This window comes from Sceloporus undulatus, chromosome 2 (assembly GCF_019175285.1).
Source record: "Sceloporus undulatus isolate JIND9_A2432 ecotype Alabama chromosome 2, SceUnd_v1.1, whole genome shotgun sequence".
Classification (NCBI taxonomy): Eukaryota; Metazoa; Chordata; class Lepidosauria; order Squamata; family Phrynosomatidae; genus Sceloporus; species Sceloporus undulatus.
Window position 1 is genome coordinate 221,766,529 of NC_056523.1, and position 23,017 is coordinate 221,789,545.

Below are 23,017 nucleotides of genomic sequence, written 5' to 3' on the forward strand. Positions count from 1 at the left end.
CCAGCATGATTCTATGATGAATGTCTGGCAGATGCTGAGCACAGAGTTGCACTGGAAGAGCTGGGGTTTCCTAGAGAGGTGTTCTCTCAGGTTAAAAAACAGTGGATTTTTTATTTGCAGGTTTTTCACATTCACGGTTGTACTTCACCTCCAACCCCAGTGAATGTGGAGAAACCAGAGTAGTTTACATTATGAGGGCCAATCTGGAATCAAGCAGTGATGAGGTTCCCATTACTGGCTTTCACACTCTTCTAAAGAAAATTCTCTATCTATCTATCTATCTATCTATCTATCTATCTATCTTTCTATCTATCTTTTTTTTTTTGTTAAAAAGAAACTATTTTGTCTTTTTCTTTCCCAGGATATTCAATTGCAGCAATCAGTCAAACACCAAGCACAGTGTTGCTTGAAGGCCAAGACATCAGACTGGAGTGCAGGCAAACAGGAAGGCATGAACGAATGTACTGGTACCGGCAAGGCTCTGGACAGAGCCTACACTTCCTTTATCACTTCTATTTTGAGAACCTGCAAGAGAAAGGCACTAGTGTTCCTGACCGGTTTACAGCCAACCGCCCTCAGACAGAGCATTGTAACCTGAAAATTTCATTTGTTGAGAGACAGGATTCAGCTGTGTATTTCTGTGCAAGCAGTTTAGGCACAGCACTTCGAAGCAAGCCCCTTTTCCTACAAAAACTTCCTCATTTCAGATGTGCATCTGCAAAATCAAAATCGTATCTTCAAAATTCTTTCTTGTTATGAAGGAAATAACTGGGTAACCGTTAAAGTGAGAATTACACACATCCCTCCTCCCTTCTTCAAATGTAGGAAGCCAATAACTGTTTTTAAGGTCAGTGTGCTCAGAATTGGCAGACAGGTCATTATGAATTTTAACTACTTTTAGATACCTTTTTGTTTTACAAAGCAATGAAAACAAACAATACATTGCACTGAAAAACAACAGCAACAACAATAAAATAGACAACTGTCTGACAACCATGAAAGCAATGATTGTGTAAACAAAATATAGAAATTCAATTAATATATTAAAGAAAGGGAAAAAATCTGTCACAGCCCATTAAAAGAATGCAAAAGTGCCTGCGAGGTCTTCTGTCATACTTACCCTTCTACTACTCTACTATGAGAAGGAGGAGGAGGAGGAGAAAGAGAAAGAGAAAAAGCAATGTAGACTGTAATACAGAATTTCAATTAAAATACTCTTAAAAAATGTAAAAGATGCATAACTACCAAGCTTAAGGCGTAGAGAATCTCTTGATACAAAACCTGGAATTAGCAGTGTATGCTGAGGAGATTATGTTTACATGGGAATTACGATTCATGTGTAACTTTAGTACAAAAACATTACTAAGGATTCTGTATGGTGTGGTATGTGAGCCAGCATAGTAAAGTGGTTTGAGTGTTGGATAGCTCTGGAGCCTAGAGTTCAATTCCGAGTTCAGCCATGGAAACCCACTTGGGCAAGTCACATGCTCTCAGCCTCCTCTGAAAAAATCTAGCCAAGAAAGCCCCACAATAGGCTTGCCTTAGAGTCGCTATAAGTAGAAAATGACTTGAAAGCACACAACAGCAGCAACACGATGTGGTATGGGAGGAAGTCAATGGGAGGAGTGTGACATCCACAGCAAGACTCCTCTCGTATGGAATTTGGCCTTTAACCTTTAAAACCTGTTCTTGCTAGACTTATAAAGTTGAGGCAGAACACTGAGATGATCCTTGATCAGGTAAAAAAACAATGTCAGATTTTCTGTATGTGTTCTGTCCAGTTCTGGGCACCAGTGGCGGCACTAGGAGGGTGCTGGGTGTGTGGAGTGCACTGTGTGTGTGTGACACCACTGCTCCTCAAACACCTACTTTTTGGCAGAAATGGGCTGTGGGCTTCACCTGCTTCCCTTCAAAATACTTGAAGAGATGGTGGGAGGGGGGTGAAGCTCAGTGGGAGGAGAAAGGAGAAGCCCCAGAATTTTTTAAAATTAATATTTCAAATTTTAAAATTATTTTTAAAATTTAAAATTTGAATTTTTAAAATTCTTTTAAAATTTTCTTTAAAAGCATTACATTTTAACCAGATCTTCACTACGTATATGTAAACATAATGAGGTTGTGCATATGATATTGTAATTTGAAGGGACCATTTTACTTTTCGAGTTACTTCTGTCACCACTATTATTAGCATGACATTCATTGGTATATGGGAATTACTATTGACTGACGAGTAACATTAGTGGAAAAATGAATGAGTAAGGATGGTGTGAAAGGGGAGGAGGCCAATGGAGGGGTGACACCATGATTCACCACATTGAGTGACACCAACCCTATTGACTCCTGGCAACTCAAGAATGTGGATATACTAGAAAGGCAACCAAAATGGTGAAAGGTCTGGAAACCATAAAGCTCTATAAAGTGGGACTTAGGGAACTTATGTTCAGCCTGGAGAAGAGAAAGTTAAGGGATGATATGATAGTCCTGTTTAAATATTTGAAGGGGTGTCATACTGAAGATTGAGCAAGCTTGTTTTCTGCTGCATCAGAGACTAGAGCAATGGGTTCAAATTACAGGAAAAGAGATTCCACCTCAACATTAGGAAGAACCCCTGACGGAGCTGTTTGACAGTGGGATAGTCTGACTCAGAGTGTGGGAACTCTGCTTCTTTGGAGGTTTTCAAACAGAGGCTGGATGGCCATCTATTGGGAGTGTTTTGATTCCTTCATTGCATGGTGCTGGACTGGATGTGTCTCTTCCAACTCTATGATTCTATGTCGACACATTCCATCCATCAGGTATGACCTATTACAATTTATTTAAATATATGCTTCACAGTGCAGGATGAACTTTCAGTGCACTAGGTGGAGCCTTTGCGCCTGTATATATCTGAGAGGTGAAAGCCTTTGGGTTCTGCCTCCCCCCCCCCCACAATTGCTATAAGAACATTAGAATTGTCCACAAAGTAAAGGAAAAGCAAGATTATTGAGAAGCAAACTGTAAGATATGAAAACAGAGATAGTGTGGTGTGTGGCTGTTTCTCTCCTGGTTGCAGGTAAGTATTTAGCCAAGACTGAAAGTCTTAGTAGGGAAGTACTGAGAGATTTTCTTTAAAATAAAACACTCTTCCATTTGCCTAAAATGGATCCAATGACAGAAGGAAGAGAGAGCAGATAGGGGGGCAGAGGAGCAAAAGAAAAGTTTCTAGGCTAGGCATCTCTTAACACTGGAGTACCCAAGAAGGTCTTCAGATCTTCTGATGGAGCAGGAGAGAACAAGGTGGGCAGATGTCATAACCACAAAAGAGGACGAGACACTGCAAAATGTAGGACTTTCAAGAAAAATAGAGGGCATTCCCAAATAAAAACTCAAAACACTTATATAAATGTAAATTCGTGCTTTTTAGCCATGCTCAAACAGGAGCACATTTTGTAATTTCTTCTGGACAGAAGGTTGAAATGGAGGACATGTCTGGGAAAAAGAGGATAGCTGGTCACCCTGGGAGAGAAGGAAGCAGTTGGCTCTGGCACTCTTGCTTTTCAGCATCCTCCAGCCTGAACCTTACTCCAATGCTGTGCCAGAGTGGCCAAGACCTCCAGCCTGATCCTTCCTCTAGTGCTGTGCCAGAGTGGCCAAGACCTCAGCATAGTAGGCCAAGGGGACAACAAGAGGGGATTACGGTTGTGGAAAGCACCAGCAACAGCTCTTGTGTCTGTGCTATACTGGAAAACATGGTGCACGCTCTCTCTGTCTTGACCTGAGTTAAAACCTAAAGGAGAAGTTGCTTTTACAACATTTCTGAACTGTACTGAACTCTCCCTGCAATGTTCTTTGACAAATCATGTGAATTTTGTCTTAAAGACTAACACAGTTTACTCTTTTAGAACTACTGCTGGCCCTCCGTATCCATAGAGTCTTTATCCATGGATTCAACAACCCACAGTTTGAAAATATTTAAGAAGTATATAAATTCCAAAAAGCAGACCTTGATTTTTCCATTTTATATATGGGGCACCATTTTACTATGCCACAGTATATTATAGGACTTGAGCATCCATGGATTTTGGGATCCACAAGGGATCCTGGAACCAAAACCCAGCGGATTCTAAGGGCCCACTGCATTTATACAGATTTAAAATGGAGGTTATAAGTACCCTGAGATAAAGTAGGTCAATGTCCATCTCCTTTCTGTTAGGGATAGCAAACCCTACATTCTCACTTTGTATGTGGAAAGTATGTCGGTTAGCAGAGCCTCATTGAAATTGTACAGGTTTGTAGTGCAGACAGGTAGAGAAATAGAAAAGTTGAACATGATTATCTAAGCAATCTGTCTTCATGCATTTGTTTCTCTCCCCAAAGGATCCACAGATGGAGAGATCCAGCAGTCACCAAGCTTCATTGTGGAGAAGGGGAGTCCAGTCTGTCTGCCATACAAGCAAACCAATAAGCATGATTACATGTCTTGGTACAAACAGCACCAGGGGAAGGGACCTCAGCTTCTGTATTACTCCAGAGGAAATATTCCCAATTCTGAGCAAAAAGAAACCAATGATGGTTTCAGTGCTCTTCGATTACAAGAAGTAGACTTTCTATTAAACATCTCCTCTGTTGTGATAGAAGATTCAGCTACATATTTTTGTGCTAGCAGCTCACACAGTAATGGTGAATATCCTCTCCAGTGTACAATAACCGACTCTCCTGCCTGCATATCATTTCAGAGAGAGGGAGGGAGATATTACATGTCTTTCTTATTTATGCTTTTTCTTTGCCCAAGATCCAGAAAGTGGTGAATGAAATAGCAAGTGTTCAGCATACAAGAATTTTTCCTAGCAGCTCCTATCCAAGATCTTTTGTGGCATTTCTCATCATTTGACATCCGGTTTTCTATTGTCTGTAAATGACACACCCAGCCAATAAGGGGAAGTGAGAACAGAAAAACACTGTGGAAAGACATCATGTGGATCTTGATGAGGTAGGTGACATCAACTAAACCCATAAGTTATTCTGAAGATAGTAAACTGCATTTCCAGATCACTTCCTTCCATCATTGCTTAGGTTCAGTTCTCCGGACCTAATTATAGCTTAGGTCCAGTCTAGTTGAAAAAAGGATGTCAGCCTTTCTTTGCTCTACAAAACCTGAACCCGAAGGTAGTGTTCAAATCGCTAAGTGTTCTTCACTGCCTGATGGAGACCAAGGATAAGGCTTGACAAGGTGTTGTGTGTAGTATTTCTTTGTGCTGAGAAGCATTCCATTGCACGATTCCCTACCTGCAGGCAGAAGAGAACATGTTCTATTGTTGAATAGCTCCTACTGTCAGAAAGTTCTGCCTAAGGTTGAGTGGAATCTCTTTTTCTGCAGTTTGAATCCATTGCTCTGGGTCCTAGTCTCTGGAGCAGCAGAAAACAAACTTGCTCCACCCCTTCAAATATTTAAACAGGGCTATCATATCACCTCTTCTCATTCTCTTCTCCAGACTAAACATACCCAGCTGCTTAAGTCTATCCTCAAGGCCTTATAGTTTATAGGCCCCTCACCATTTTGGTCGCCTTCCTCTGGACACGTTCCAGCTTGTCCACTTCCTTCTTGAATTGTGGTGCCCAGAACTGGACACAGTATTCCAGGTGAGGCCTGGCCAAAGCAGAATAGACTATTATTTCTCTTGATCTGGACACTATGATGATCTATGAGAGAGGAACTTGTTCCTTTATTGCAACTCATGTGGGATAGAGACCCTGCACCTTAAATAACATAACAAAAACCCTTCTGGATTTAAGATCTCATCTAGTTCAAGATCTTCAAAAGATCATTGAAACATTTCTGAACTCTGGAGTACTCATGACAGATTCACTGTTTTCTCGTAGTTTAATGGAAAGGTTATGGGCTTCAGGCAATTATTTCTTACACTTTGGTGTTGGGGAGGGACAAGACATTTCTCTGAGTCATTGGGGAAAAGCGGGGGGGGGGGGGGGGGACTTTTTGTAAATGTCTGGAGATATCAGCCTTCAATAGTACTAGTTGGTAATCCATAGACCCAGTCAGCTAATATATGGAAAAGTCAACTAAGATTAACATTGGTGCTTAATAGATATTTATACCTCATATGAGGATACTAGGTATCTTCAGTTAGATGTAGACAGAAGCCTAAATAACATGTTCTTTATTAACTTGGTTTTTTTCTTATCCTTTGACATACTCCTGTCACAGAAAAGTGATAAAAAGTTCATCCTTGGCTGCTTAAAGATTTAGTCCACAGCAAAAGTGTAATGCTAAATAAAAAGCTTTATTATCTAAATTTATTATCTAAATGTAGGAAAATAAATGTGAACCATCTGTACTAATAAAATAATTAATGGCCTGTTACAGACTGCCAAAATAAAGCTGCTTCGAGTCATCTTTGGAGGTATACTATTTAAATGATGCGTGGGTCCTAAGAGTCTGGAGGTCGTGCCAAAGCCACGCTCCATTCCTAAGCACTGGAGTGCAGCTTTGGTGCAGCTTCCGGATTCTTAGGATGCATGCAGCATTTAAACAGCATACCTCCAAAGAGACCCAAAGCAGCTTTATTTTGGCAGTCTGTAACAGGCCTCTGTTATTTATATAAAAAATGACCTGTTTTTCCTTTCAGTCAGTAGAGGTCACGTCCTCTATTTCAACCTGCTGTCCAGGAGGAATTGCAACATTTCCTCTATTTTGAGCAGGACTAATTAGCATGCATTTACATTTATATGAATGTTTTAGTGTTTATTTGGTCATGCTCTAACTTTTCCTTAAATGTCCTCCATTTTGAGGTGCCTTGTCCTCCTTTGTGGTTAGGGTGTCTGGTCACCCTGGACCCAAAGCAGTATTCAAAAATAGAAAATTAAAAATGTTTGCAGTGAATTATTACAGCATTATGTTAAAAAGAGGAGCAAAACTGTTGCTTCCCCTGTGCTTTGCCATTCTGATGTCATTCTTTGAGGCAGAGCATGAGGCAGGGCTTCATGCAGAGTTGAAAAATCAGTCAGTTTGCTCAAAGCAACGATGTGGATCATCTGGACTCTGGCCATTGGCCTTTTGGAACTAGGTACATCATCCTTGATCAAATCCTCTTATGCACAGCTCATCTGAGATCCTGCTGTGTAAATACAGTGGGCCCTTGGTATCCTTTGGGGTTTGGTTCCAGGTACCAGCATGAAATCGGTGGATGTTCATGTCCTATTAAATGTAATGGATAGTAAAATGGTGACCCTTATACAAAATGGCAAAATCAAGGTTTGCTTTTTTTGGAATTCATATATTTTTAAAATGTTTTCAAGCCATGGATGCTTGAATCCATGGACAGAAAATCCATGGATACAGACGGCCAACTGTACATTTGTCCCTGTCTTTTCCTTTGCAGGAGGTTCAAATGCTGAGGTCAAGCAACCGTGGAGTCTGGTGCTACCTGAAGGCGAATCTGCCAGCCTGACTTGCAGCCAAAACAACAACCATAACCAAATGTTCTGGTACCAGCAGAGTGGAGGGCAAGGGCTGCAGCTCCTATACAACTTCTATAACAAATTTGAGCGGGAGAAGGGCACTGTTTCAGACCGGTTCACAGCTGAACAACCCCAGAAAGAGCTTTGCATCCTGAATATTTCCTCTGCAGAGCCAGGAGATTCAGCTGTGTACTTCTGTGCAAGCAGCATAGACACAGCACTTCAAAGTAACCCTTTCTTCTTACAAAAACATTTTATTGATGCATGTGGGGCTTATGTGAGAAATGCTAGACATTTCCAACCTCATACTTTACCCATACCACATCAACATAGGGAATTGGTGCACGATTGCAAGGAGAACTGGTGGACAAGTGGAGCAGTGTCTGACCTTTCCTCTGCTTGATGTTGTTCCTTTTTGTTGATAATGTTGTTTTTTATTGCCTTTGACTTCTGCAATTGAGCTACCTCTCTCTTTGGAAACATAGGAAGTCAGCATAAGGTGAGTCTGGAAGGGATGTGTGTGCTTGCTTCCCACCTGTTCCTTCCCATTTGTCCAGTCTATTTTACATACAGTAAGTGTGGGACTAGAATTATATTTTATTTTAGTTTATGGATAGTTTCACCATTCTCAGAGGGACTGAAAGAAAAGAGAGACAGAGGAGATTATCGCACACCTTTTTTTGCCTGATTCACACATGGGCAGGGCACAAGCTTAAATAGGTAAAAATGTATCTTATCGCATACCTTCTTGCCCAACTCAGCTGCACTGCATACCTGATCCGGATTCCCAGTGTACTTTTTGAGAATGGGAAAGTATCGTTCATTCAAAAATTATGCCAGGAGTCCAGAATGGATATGTGATGTGGCTGAGTTGAGCAAGGAGGTGTGCAATAAGATTCATTTTCACTCATTTAAGCCCATGCCCAGCCTGTGCCCAGCCTGTGTCCAGGTTGGGATAACCTGGGATAAAACTCAGATGTTTCAAATACATCTGCATCATTCGCAGTGCTGGCACATGTGAGCAACAGAACTTCAAAAGATGCACAAAAATGTGGTTGCAATAAAAAAAATTAGTGTGAACAATAAAACAGGAATACGTGAGTGACATTATTTCACATAGTCACGCTAAAAACAACAGCGTGTGAATAAAGGTGAGAAGTAATCTTGTTAAATTACTCACTTTAGATGACACAGTCTGTCTTTTAATCTCAGCAACAATGTGGCAATTAACCACACAAGTTACCTCAACTGCAGTGTTAAAATGAGGCTATATGTGTTGTTGAGCTGTCCATAATTGGGGAATGTTTCAGCACAAAGCAAGTGTCTTTTCCATTGTGAATCAAAGGACACCCACACTCACCAAGCACAGATTTCACTTCAACTTCCACGGTTCTATCCTAATCCTGGGATCTGTAGTTTAGGGAGAAGTATTTTAAAATTCTCACTCAGCGAGCGTCTCTAATGCCTCACCAAACTACAAAACCCACGACTCCATAGGATGGAACTATGGCAATTAGAGGGCAGGTTTGGGGGCCAAAATTATGGATTTTGATATGACTTGTAGATAAGTGATAAGTGAAGGGTAAAATTTAGGGATTTTAACAAAGGTAATGTAAAGGATATATAGGACAAAGCAAAGGAAAACGATGCAATAGAACATCACAATTTTCCTGCCCAGGGATTCAAAAAGGACAGAAACTGAGCTGTAGCAGAGAGAGTACAGAGGGTTTGTGCTTCTTTTATGTTCTCCCAGGATGGACTAAGTTATTGCCTTTTGCCACTCTGCTTACAGAAGGGGATGGTTTCTATTTTGATAAGAGTTAAGGTGCAGTAATTACACTGACCTGTGGATAACTTGACCAAGCTTTTTTCGGCTGATTTTTTAAAAATTACTTTTCTAGACTTATATTTGAGTATATACAGTATATGGTATAACAGCTGAAAGTCCACCTTCCAGTGAGTTTCATTGAACAAATAATTGGACTGGAGAGAGGGATGACACTTTCCCTTTACATTTCAGAAGAAAACAGCTTGGATTATGAGGTCCTATTTGGAATCAAGCAGTGATGAGGTTCCCATTACTAGCTTTGACACTTTTCTAAGGGAGGGTTTTTTTTGTCGTTAAAAAGAAACCACTTTGTCTCTTTCTTTCAGAGAATATTCAATTGCAGCAGTTTATCAAACAGCAAGTGCAGTGCTGCAGGAAGGCCAAAACATCCATCTGGAGTGCAGTCAGTAGACCCTTTAGGCTGTGAATTCAATGCATTGCATGTCTATGATTGGGATGGAAAATGGCTCAGGAAATAAGCTAGCATGCTTGGCCTGGGCCACCAGTCACCCTATAAAGGTTTCCGTGAATTACGACAGCAATATATTATAAAGAGGAGCATTATATTATAAAGAGGAGGGAAGCTGGTGGCCCCCTTTTGCCTTGCCTCCATGATGTCATCCTCGGAGGCACAGCAGGAGGCTGGGCTCCATGCAGACTTGAAAAATCCATCAGATCACTCAAGGAAAAGATGTGGATCATGTGGAGTCTGGCCATTCACCTATTGGAAATAGGTACATTATCCTTGATCAAATCCCTTAAGGCACAGCTCGTCTGAGACCTTGCTGTGTAAATACATTTCCCCCTGTCCTTTCCTTTTCAGGAAGCTCAAATGCTGAGGTCAAGCAACCATGGAGTCTGGTGCTTCCTGAAGGTGAATCTGCCAGCCTGACTTGCAGTCAAAACAATGACCATCTCCGAATGCTCTGGTACCGGCAGGACAGAGGGCAGGGGCTGCAACTCCTCTACCGCTTCTATAACAAAGAAGAGCAGGAGAAGGGCACCGTTCCCGACCGGTTTACAGCTGAGCAACCCCAGGAGAAGCAGTGCATCCTGAACATTTCCTCTGCAGAGCCAGGAGATTCAGCTGTGTACTTCTGTGCTAGCAGTTACACACAGCACTTCAAAGTAACCCTTTCTTCCTACAAAAAACATTTTATTGATGCACGTGGGGCTTGTGAGTGACACGCTAGATGTTCCCAGACTCATATTTTACACATAACACACCAACATAGGGAATTGGTGCATGACTGCAAGAATTGGTGGACAAGTGAGAAAACCCACAACCTTTCCTCTTCTTGCTGACAACGTTCAATCCTCCAGTTCCCCCCCCCCCCACAGTTCAGTATTTCTGTTGTCTTTCATAACATTGGACCACAGCTGTGGCCTTTTTGAGGTTGGGAAAAACAGGAAGCAAGGGTTAGCTTGGGGATGGCTTTTTGTATGAATCAGAAAGCTTGGGAGAAGTGAATACAACTCCACCATAAGTGGCCCTACCCCTAACTTAAATTCCCTCTGCAAAGGAAGTAGGCTTGGAATAATTCTTTTGCCAAGGTTATATGTTGTTCTACTTCCCCAGAGGAACTGTGAAAGATAATTCACCAAACATAGCGCAAACAGAAGAAATGGCAGTTCCCCTGTAGAAATACAGTTGGCTCTCTGTATCCAATGATTCAATATCCATGGATTCAACCATCCATGACTTGAATGTTCCCCAACCACCCCCAAAAAATTAAATCCCAAAAATCAGACCTTGATTTTGTCATTTTATATAGGGGTCAAAATTTCACTATGCTATTGTATTTAATAAGATTTGAACATCTATGGATTTTGGTATCCACTAGGGTTCCTGGAACCAAACCCCAGGTTCCCGCTGTACAAGGCAGATCCAGGCACAAGAAGAGAGATAATACATTTTATTTGACTAAACCGACAGAAACATTTTTCAATTCAGGAAAGGGAAGACTAAAGAGAACACACATTTACACAAGACTAGCCTTACCTCTGCAGGTTGGGCTTCATCCAGTTGAAGAGGTAAAAAGCTCATTGAACAGCTCTTGGTCTCTGAGCTGCATCTGCAGTTTGACACCACTTTAATTGCCATGGCTGCATCCAACGGAATCCTGGGATTTATAGTTTGTTGTGGCACCAGAGCTCTCTGACAGAGAAGGCTAAATATCCCACAAAACTACAAATCCCAGAATCCCATACTACTGAGCCATAACCGTTAAAGCCATGTCAACCTGGATTATTTATGCAGTGCAAATGCAGCCCAGGGTTTAGGAGGTAGCAGCGGTTCAGTGTTTTCTAAAGTATTAAAATTACATTTTATTATGAAAATATGTATAAAGCCACATCTCCTCAAGAATATATGATGAGTACAAGACTTCAGGATGGCAAGTATGGAAGACATTTTTTTTATTTTTATAATTTAAATGTATTTGACTGCTCAAATATCTAAGGTACCTTGAGAAGAGTAATAGGACAAGATGAATGTCTAGGGGCCCATTCCCACTGGCTTATAAAGTGGATCCAGATGCAGATTATGGGGCATCATTCCCATTTGAGCGTGCATTTGATCCTCATTGCGCCAATATCGTTCCCATTGGAATTTGGATCTGATCCCCACATAATCAATTTTTTCTTGGAAAACCCAAATCAGTGATGGATAAACCAGATTAATTTGACTGCACATTTTTAGAGGTTTTTCCTGGACCTCCCGTGTCCGATTTGGGGCAAATGAATGGGAACGACAAGGGTGTCTGATTTGGGAACTTGGGGATGGGAGGAGCAGTACTCAAGGGGCTGGCCTGGGGGTGTCACCTGCTTGTTCTCTTTCCTGCATTACCAGTGCCATTTTCTCCCGTTCGCATAGCCTTTCCCCCGGTGGATTGGGAAGCAGGGTAAAATGATTGCGTGTGTAGACAAATTTAATTTTTTTAAAATTAAGCTTTTGATCGCCTAGGCGCTCTGTCGGGTGTCCAAACATAGCAAATTGCTACACTGACCTCCAAATACGATAAACACATTATGCCCCCCTGCTCCACATGCATAGATCAACGTGTGAGGAGAACCACAGAACACCATTTTTAACTATTTTTTCCTCTTTTTTACATGCCTGCTCGATTACCCCCCAGACAGCCCAGGGAGCAATGGGGAAGGCAAAGGGACTTGGGGGGATAGAGGCTCCCTTTTCCCTTTCCCAGAGGCACTCTGGGAAGACAAAGGAGAGCTTGGGAGGCAAAGGGACCTTGGGGGAATAAAGGCTTCTTCTCTCTTTCCCAGAGGGGAAAAACGCCTAAGCGACTGATTGGTTGTGACGTCAAGTACCTAGGCGCTTGATTGACAGCTGCTTTTAAAAAAAAGAGGTTCCGGAAGGGCAATGGGAACGGGGAGCAAAAAAGTCCACTTCAAATTACAACGGAGAAAATTTCAATGGGAACGAGAACATGAGTAAAAAACCAGAGTCCGTTTGCCCCCTTTCGTAATGGGAACGAGGGAGCAGATTCGAATACGACTCGGGAAAAAATCCGAGTCAGAATCGCAGCAATATAAGCCACTTTTTTTGCGCAGTGGGAATGGGGCCTAGGGTTTATCCTGAAGAAAGGGTTTTCTGTAAATCAAAAACATGTTTTTCTTGCTTAAATGCATTTATACTTGACACACTTAAGTCTTGTACTCATCCTATGTTCCAGAAAAGAAAAACAGGTTTTTGATTTACAAAAACTTCTCCTCAAACATCTGCATTTTGTTAGAAATGGGCTATGGCATTCACCTGTTTCCTTTTAAAATGCTGTAAGAGATGGTGGGAGTGGGATGAAGCTCAGTGGGAGCAGAATTTTTTTTAAAAAAATCATTTTTAAAAAAACAAATTAAAATTTAAAAAATGTAAAATTCTGTTCTTTTAATTTTTTCTTTAAAAACATCAAATTTTCCCAAATTTTCACTTTTTTCCAGTTTGGAATGTGGGATTTCTAAACACCAACCCAGGAATACTAAAGAATAGGTGGGTCCATCCTGGCTGATCTGCGGCTACTGGAAAGTATGGTGGTGGAGAGAGACCCACGGTACTCTTATCCCTGAACGAATGAAGCCCTTTTGGAAAGGTTTCCTCCTTTTCTGAGAGCCCAACAGAGACCCTGGCAGACCCAGATTTAGGGTCTTGGTCCACTTTCAAACTGATCAAAAGTAGCAAGGAGCCAGGTGAGGGACCAGATGCCATAACCGCAAAGTAGGACAAGGCACCACAAAATGTAGAACATGCAAGAAAACTGTAGGACATTACAAAAGAAAACCCTAATATAAATGCAAATCCATGCTTCTTAGTCATGCTCAAAATGGAGGACATTTTGGAATTCCTCCTAGACAGAAGATTGTAATATAAGACATGTCCTGGCAAAGTAGGACATCTGGTCACCCTTAGTGAAGAGCAGTGTGTAGGAAGAAGAGGTTTACAGTGGACCCTTGTTATACGCTGGGGTTTGGTTCCAAGATCCCCCGTGTATAACAAAATCCGTGTACGCTCAAGTCCCATTAACTTTAATGACATAGCAAAATGGCGTCCCTTATAAAAAATGGAAAATCAAGGTAAATTTATACTTTTTTGGAACATTTTCAAACCGTGTATGCTTGAATCCGTGTATAAAAAATCCGTGTATAAGAAGGGCCGACTGTATAAGGCTATAATTAGTTTTAGGGAGAGATGTTTAGAATTCTCAGCCAAAGAGCTCTAGTGCCTCACCAAAGTACAAACCCTAGGATTCCATAGTAAATTGTCATGGAATTAAATGGAAATTATAGTTGCAATTATGGGGAAATATGAAAGGCTCCCTTGTTTCACTTTCTAGAGCGAACACAGCCGCTTGCCACGAGTCATGGACCTGCCTCGCATTTCTTCTGGTCAGCGATCACCTGGGTTCACTTTCCTATTTGGAGACCCAGGGCTCTTCTTTGACTCCTGGGAAAGTGCCTTCAGCCTGCTAAAATGGAAATATCATATTTTACTTTGAACAGCTATGAAAACATGCTTGTGATGTTTGTTTTTTCAATTATGCTGCAAGAACCAATGATCTATATCTCTCCTGTTTTTTCCATCTTAGTGACATCACTTGCCTAACTGTTCTGCTGGAATCAGAGGAGGCGCTATGCAGTGCAACTTATAAAAACCAAAACTGAGCACCTGCGCACACAGAAATACCATGTGGGCTAGCTGCCTTGTGGCTATTTGGCTCTTCAAATTAGGTGAGTCCCTGGCCAACATCCCCATTATAGGCTCCTTTTTACTGACTAGAGGTGCTCCTGAACTTAAAATGGAACAAACGCTGAATAGGAATTTGCCCCACTTGCAGGTTTGACTCTCACCGCAGAGGGAGACAAGGCATCTCAAGACGTAGGATGTTCCAAAAAATTGGAGACCCTGCCCAAATAAAAGCTAAAAACACTCCTAGAAATGCAAATTTATGCTTCTTAGTCATGCTCAAAATGGAGGACAATTGAGAATTCTTCCTGGACAGAAGGCTGGAATGTAGGACATTCCTGGAATATGTCTGCAGTGGCAGTTTATGTCTCGGACGATCCTTCCTTCCAATAGACGAATCTTATTTCTTTAATTTGATTGTTGACTTGACAGTATTGTTTTAGAAAAACCATGTCAGCATTTCTAAATTCAAAATTGAGCTTATTGAAAACATGAAATGGTTCCCAGATCTTGCAGATAAAGATCTTGATTTATGAGACCCAATTGGGAAGCAAGCCTCGGAAGAGTGCCCATTACAAACTGGGTAAGTCGGCTAAACAATGTTCTTTTTATTAGTTGTTTTGTATCTTTCTTCTCCAGGATATTCAAATGCAGAGATCAAACAAACACCAAGTGCTGTGAACGTGGAAGGACAAAGCACGACTCTGGTGTGTAGACAGACAGATGGTTATATACGCATGTTCTGGTACTGGCAGAAAGGAGACCAGAGGCTGCAGCTCCTCTATGTTTTTTTGTATCAAAACCTTCAAGAGCAAGGTGTTATTCCTGCCAGGTTCACAGCTGATCAGCCTGAGACAGAACGCTTTACCCTGAAGATTTCATCTCTGAAGCAAGAGGATTCAGCTGTGTATTTCTGTGCAGGCAGTTTATACACAGCACTTCAAAGTAACCCCTTCTTCTTACAAAAAACATCTCCTTTTCCTATGTACACATAATGAACCAGATAGGGAAAATGCTGGGTGATGCTTACTTCTAATGTAGGGAACCATATTCAAAGGTATATCTGTAAGTATACAGGCATGCAGATAACACCTTCCCTGTTTGCAAATACTCCTTTTGTTTTGTTTTGTGTCATTTTGTTTTTAATTGACTCATTCATCACAAAGTGGAGGAATGCATGTCTTTGGTGGTAGGAATTTGCAGGCTTACTTACAGCATTTGCTGAGCGGGACTAGCAGGATTTCCTGAATTTATCTACCATTCGCACAGGGGCCCAGGCCATATGTTTCAGGGGTCATTCAGATGTTGTTTTTTAGCGTGACAATGTGAATAATCTCACTCACACATTCTGGGTTTGTTGTTCACACTATGAACCTTATCTGTGCGCATCTCTGAGAGTTGTGTTGCTCACATGTGCCAGCACTCAAATAAAGATGAAGTCAGTGATGCGGATGTATTTGAAACACATTCAAGGCATACAGAGTTTTATCTCAGTTTATTCCTGGTCTATTCACATTGGTTATTCACACTGTGGATGATGCAAATCTTTTAAGAGAACTCGGGGTGGGGTGGGGGGATGAGATTGTTTATCATGGGTTCAGAGGGTTTTTTTGCAGCTCCCCCCCCCAACTGATTGCATGCATTCGAAATGCATGTGAACAACAAAGATTCAACTTAGATTCTACTATGATTATTTTCACTATCTGAATTAATGCCTCAGAGACAACAAATTTTCGATGGTGCTTCAGCCCCAAGAGATACAGACTGCCATACACAAGCAAGGGAAATGAGATCTATCCTTCAGAAAAAAGAGAAAGAACACCCCAGTCATATCTTAGTTCACTGTATTACAAACTTTCTCGATAGAAATAACATTGCCTTTAAGAATTATGCTCCCAGGACATGGAGATTTTTTTCCAGCACTGAACTGCAGAAGAAACATACTGCTAAATTCTTGGTACAGCAGTTACTAGCAATAAAGAAGCTGTGAACATCTGCAGAGTATTTCTATTGAAATGAGCTGAAGTTTCCCTTTTCTGCCACACATTTAAAATAAGAAAACAATGGCAGTGTGAACTCTCAGGATTAAGGGTTGGGGTGTGGGGAACGTGGCCTTCCTGGGGTTCCAATGTAGCCCTCTGGGCTTTTTAAAATGGCCACACTGGATGAAAAGACCAAAACAAAACAAAACACATCTCAAACAAAATTAACACCAAAACTATAAATGTAACAAATATATAATGCCACAAAGTACACATAAAGAGTCAATAACAGTCAATAATTATAACAATAAACCATAAACAATACATATTCAGGGACAGCTGTGTTGACCATGCAGTAAAATCAAACAAAATCCAAAATGAAAGAACAAGAACTTTATTGGACAAACAAAATGCACAAAATACATCAAGCAAACTTTTGAAACTCCACTGGCTTCTTCATCAGGCAAAAAATGCTTTTAAAAAAATCATTGATGTGCACTTTCAAGTCATTTTTGACTCATGACAATCCTAAAATGAGCCTATCACGGGGTTTTCTTGGCAAGATTCGTTCAGAGAGCTTTGCCTTTGTTATCCTCTGAGGCTGCAAAAGCGTGACCCTCACAGTTACAGGAGGGTGACATAGTGCTAATAAAGGCATTATGAAAGATCTTGTGCTTTCAAACAATCAATAGCCATTCTGCAAACACAAAAAAGTGAGCAAGAAACCATGGAAGAGATTGTCTCCAAGCAGGATAAAATGATGAAAATAAGAGAACAGTCTTAACAGAGCCGTGCTCCTTCTTTTCTACAGATCCCCAATTATTCTTCTCTATTGATTTGAAAACTTTGGCCTCTGCTCCACCCACAGATGAGGCGCTCAAGTCATTCTCCTCTCCTATAGTGCCCTCCTCTGAGACTTGGGTGCATGAGATACGTTCTTCTTCAAGCTATGTGGTGGGAGGTGGTGAGTGCCTTTGTGGGCTTGCAGCTATTGGCAGGTAGGAATCTCTTTTGCAGGCAAGATGGGTATATCCAAGGGCTTCCATAACACTAAAAATGGTAATAGTCAGCAACAAAAATTATGATTTTGAGGGAGATCTGTTAAGAAAATTGTGCGACAGAAACTGGTTGTGATAGACAATGATAGATAGAAGCTGCGACCAGGGTTTTCCAGGACTTGTCCTACATTTCACCCTTCTATCCAGGAAGAATTTCAATATATTTTCCAATTTGAGCATGATTAAGAAGCATGAATTTATATTTATATGAGTGTTTTTAGCTTTTCTTTTGCAATGTGCGACATTTTTCTTGAATGTCCTACACTTTGCGGTGCTTATCCTCCTCTGCGATTGGGACATCTGGTAACCCTGGGTGCAACTAAAAAGAAAAAGATGATCCAGAGGCAAGATAGGATAGAAAAGACCAGGATGGATTTGCTAAATGAGGAAGAGGGCTGATTTAAGAAGCAGTCTATCTGAGTAGAAGAGATTACCTATTATTCAGTGATATGAATATGTTCTGTCTGTCTGTCTTTCTCATCTCTCTTTTTTTGTATATATTCTATATATGATGTGTGCTCTGCATGGCATGATATAATGTGATAGATATTCCTGGTTATCTTCAGGCAAAGATAGTATGACTTAGAAGAAAAAAACAAATAACCCAGGATAGCCATTGAAAGTATAGCACATGTGATCCTTAATGGATAAGGGCAGAATATCAAGATCAAAACCCAACCCAATGTCGTCCAAGACATCTGTTGCTTTCATGCTCCCCACTCCAAAGTGAATGGCTGCCATTTATTCCTGGGAGGAAAATAAAATGCAATAGAAGTAAGTGAGAGACAGTATTCCCATGACATAGGGATCCAGACTTTACTTGTTGTGAAAACATAAGCAGGCATAGAGATGGGAGAAAGTGGAATTCGGTGAAATTAAAGGGCTCGGTATCCCTTTTCCCCATTATCACAGCAAACAAATCAGAAAGTTGGAATTATGTATTACTGACCTTCTATTATGAGCCTTATTCACTTGTCTGGTCTTTACAGGTTTTTGCAGTGGAGTGACCGTGACACAGAAGGAACGGTTCAAAATCATTCAAGTGGGAACCCAGGCAAGCCTTGACTGCAATCATGATGACAGCAGCTACTTTACCATCCTTTGGTACTGGCAGGATGGCAACAGTGCAGAGAAGCAGCTGAAGCTGATTGGCTACTCCGTCCAAGGAACTAACCCAGAGATGACCATGACTACTTACAGCATAAACAGGCCAGATGTGATGCATGCATCCCTATCTGTCCCCCCAAGACAGGCTGCAGACTCAGCAGTGTATTTCTGTGCAGCCAGTAGGCACAGCGAACACTTTTTGCCTCAAAGCTGCACATGAACGTTGGAGCAGCCCTGCCTCCACCCTTTCTGAGTCACAAATGCACACCAATGAACATCAACTGTCTACAGAGTAATGTTTCCAAGCAGGGTGGGAGACACATCAGATACTGCCAGTGGAGCCTTAACCATAACATCGCTGGCAGTGCTATCCAACCAGCTGGCACAGCTCTTGCACATTTATGCTCTGCAAAATGGGCCTTGTGTTACCTCTGGGTCTTATTTTTTGCACCAAGTTGAGGTTGTCGACAGTCTCGTTCAAATTCAGACCTGTCCTAAGAGTTTTCATCCCAGGGTCCTTGATGGAGCTTGGACACAAGATGTATTACTTTGGGAATAGTAATGGGGGCAGTAATGGTTGTTTTGAGTCATTTTTGCATTAACTCAAATGTGTGGTGGGTTCTGCTGTAAAGAATAATACAGTATTTACCCATTGCTTAAAAATTTGACATAATTATTTACGGGACTGGGGAGTATTTTTCTATTTTAAAAGAATAATAGCAGCAGCAACAACAATGTTAACATGTTATTGACATCTAATTAACCCATTGTTTAGAAGTAACATACACAGTAATGTTAACATGTTTGGTTATTTACAAATTAGAAAGGCTAACACTTTTTTGTTAGATAACCTTCCAATCTCTGTTTCTTGATGTGAGTTGTGGGCACGCAGAAAGGCCTACTATTGAGCAGAAAAGAGTGGAAGTCAGGCTTCTAATACTTACACCAACCCTGGCCAAGCCAGAGGTTCCAAGTTGCCCACGAATCAAATGGTCTGATGTCAAACAGTGCAATTACCTTTTAGCCCTGAAAGGGCCTTTGAGGCCTAAGTGTAATTTGCATAGCGGGCATGTTGCAAAAATTTGAATGGGATGTTTGCATAGATGATAATGATGATGGTGATGATGGTTTGAGGCCAAAGCATAATATGCATAGTAGGCATTTTGCAAAAAATTGAATGGGGTATTTGCGAGGTAATTGTAACTGTTGCACTTGATACTTTCCTGTACTTCCATCTGCTAGCTGTGGTTTATTCCCCTTCAAACCATATCCCCACCTGCGCCAATTATTCTGCTCATTGTTAGTAACCCAAATTCCTAAACATCACTATCCACAAAACATCCTGTTTGGCACTCACTATGAGGGTGTGTCTTGAGGTTGCTGTGCTGCTTTAAGAATCATGTTCTGGTTTTCAAAATGATTTTGAATACTCGTGTGTTTTTTTTGTAAGGGGAAGAGCTAATGTGCTCTGTCTTGAATAACGTCTCAGCATTTTTGATGTCACATGGGAAGAATCAGGCCATTGGAGAAGAAGGAAGTAGTATAACTTGTAACCACATTAAAACCACTTCAAAAACCTTCACACCAGTCATAAACTCAGAGATGTGGATCGGCTGGTGTGTGACCATTTTCCTCTTGCAAGTAGGCAAGTGCTTGGCTCCAAATTCCTACATATGTTTTGCTGTTAATTATTGTGTGTCTTCAAGTCCTTATGGTAACTCTAAGGCAAACCTATCACATGGGTTTCTTGGCAAGATTGGTTCAGAAGGGATTTGCCCTTGCCATCCTCTGTGGCTGAGAGAGTGTGACTTGCCGAAGGTCATCCAGTGGGTTTTTATGGCTGAGTGGAGTTTTGAATCCTGGTATCCCAGTGTCCAATCCAACATTCAAACCATCAAATCATGCTGGCTTTCTTTCCTATCCTTTATATGTTGTTTTAGGCTATAAATTCTACAATTTGTACCCAGGCAAAAACTGACTGAGATAGTTTTTTATCATCATGAAATATATTGTTCAGATCTGAGACAGAGTTTTTGATTAATTTTCTTTCATTTACAGAATGCAACATTTCCAGGATCAGCCAATCTCCACTGAGTCTTGTGGTGCAAGAAGGCAAAGGTGTTGTGCTCAAATGCTATCAAACGCATGGGCATGATGTTATGTTGTAGCAAGGTGGAGATAGAGACTGGGAGAGTTAGGAGGGCTGAGGAGGACCAGGTGGAAGAAATAGGAGAAGGAGCCCCAGGGGAGGGGGCAAGGTCGGAGGGGGAGGAGCCTCGAGGGGGTATAAGAGAGGAGGAGAGAATTTGCGCGGGGAGAGGGAGAAGACGCGGAAGAGGTGGACGCGGAGAGGCGGTCGAGCTAAGGGAAGGCAAGGTGAATTATAGCCCACGGAGAGTGGGGAGGCCGGTGTCACTAGTGGGAAGAGCGAGCCCCAGGAGGCCCGGACCTCACGAGGCTGTTAGGTTAATAGACCCTCGAGTGGAAGGGGATTTCAGGTTGCCTGGGGAAGGAGAGTGGCGGAAGCAAGACTCCCCGAGTTTGGAAGGTGAATGGTGGGATGCCAAAGGAGAGACGTGGGAGCAAGGACCACGGCCTCAGGATTGGGAAAAGGCAGATAGGGAGGCGTTGGAGAAGCACTCCGGAGGAAAACGCCGCGAGGAGCCCTCGTCCAGTCTAGACTTGGAGACCTGTGAAGGCCCGAAGCCTGTAGCCTGAGGGATAGTATTCCTAGGGCATAGTTTCCTTTAATTTGTATTTCTGTTCATCACCTTGTTGCCAATAAAGGCGTTAGTGTTGCTGCAAAAAGCCGCGGCCTCTCGGAAAGTTTGTTTCGCACGTGGAGGCACTCTTCTTATTTTCCCACAATGCAACCAGCAACTCCAGCCCCGCCCACATATGTACAGGTACAGACAAGATGGATGGCAAAGTTTACAGCTACTCCTCCATTTCTATTATGAAAATCAACAAGAGACTGGCAAAATTCTTGAACGTTTCAGAGCTGATAAGCCCCAGAAGGAGATTTGCAACATGAATATTACTTCTGTGGAACCAGGGGATTCAGCTGTGTATTTCTGTGCAAGCAGTTCAGACACAGCACTTCAAAGTAACCTCATCCTGCTACAAAAACCTATTTGTGTCATCATTATTGCTGTGCGGACAAAGCGAGCACTGTGAGAGAGGGACACACTGCATTCCTAACTCTGGGCTTCTTCCATTATGCTAAGATGGGCATTATATGATATTCCATGCAGGAAAGGCTCCCAACTCTCTCTCTCTCTCTCTCTCTCTATATATATATATATATATACACATGCACATACACACCTGGCCTTCCCTGGTGCAGCCCCGTTAAAAAAAGTCTGCAAACGTTTGCAGATGTTTGCAGACCTTTCAGGACATGGAAGAAAACATACTCACCCGCTATGGGTTAGAGAGCAGGATTGATTCTTAGGACCTTATCACATGGCCAAAAAAAAAGCATTACTTACCCCTTCCAGGATATAGTCACTTACAGGATGCAATTGGGAATTACTGCATTGAAAATGCCACTGCATTGAAAATGCGGTACGCCAGACGACTGCATCCCAGCTGGATCCGTGCTCCCAGCCGCGCTCAGCCAGCTGATCTGCAAACATGGGAGCTTTTGTGTTTGCAAATTGGCTGGCTGAGCATGGCTGGGAGCTGGGATTCAGATGGAATGTAGTCTCTCAGTGGAATCAGCAGTGACTGTGGTGCGATAATACCCACCTTCATCTTGTAACCCGACTGTATCCCATTGGGGAGCAATCGGTTTAAAAGTTGGTGTGATGAGGTCCTAGGCCAGAGCTTTCCTAGTTTGGGTCTCACCTAAAGACATAGCTTCTCTGTGTGGGGAAAGGGGAAGAGGTACAAAGCTTTTTCAGCTGGATGAGCTCTAAATTTAGGAGTCAGTGACAAACCTCCATGGGTCAAATTAGGCCCACAGTGCAGAGCTATTCTGTTTCATTGCCTGGTAGAGATCAAACTATTGCTAAAGGGCTTCTAGTGCTCAAAATTCAATTTAAAGGGGAAGAGAATATTAAAAATTATGCTTAATTCTCCCTGCATCTGCTAATTTCTCCCTGTTATTTAATTTCTCCACCCACAAGCCAGGGTTCAAAACCAAAGCTGAACCTGGCTTGGAGAAAATGAAGGAAAAGGGGGTGCAACAACAGGCACCAAGGAATTTCAAAAGAACATTTCTGTAGGCAGACAAAAAGACAAATAAATGGGTCCTAGAACAGATCAAGCCAGAAATCTCCCGGGAAGCCAAGATAACAAATCTGAGGCTGTCGTACGTTGGCCACATCATGAGAAGGCATAAATCATTGGAAAAAACAATAATGCTAGAAAAGGTGGAGGGGAGTAG

General features: G+C 41.8%; 2 gene segments (V, D, J or C); both read left to right on the forward strand.

Annotated features, from left to right (window-relative positions):
• Positions 1-2,976: 2,976 nt before the first annotated feature.
• Positions 2,977-4,791, forward strand: LOC121920575. The segment is given in 3 exon segments: positions 2,977-3,052; positions 4,357-4,653; positions 4,772-4,791. Coding segments are annotated over 3 exon segments (366 nt in total).
• A 2,197-nt stretch (positions 4,792-6,988) lies between these two features.
• LOC121920576 overlaps positions 6,989-23,017 on the forward strand; it is a 66,877-nt gene continuing 50,848 nt past the window's right edge. Inside the window, 2 exon segments of the V gene segment in view lie at positions 6,989-7,061; positions 7,377-7,667. Coding sequence covers positions 7,019-7,061; positions 7,377-7,667 — 334 coding nt within the window.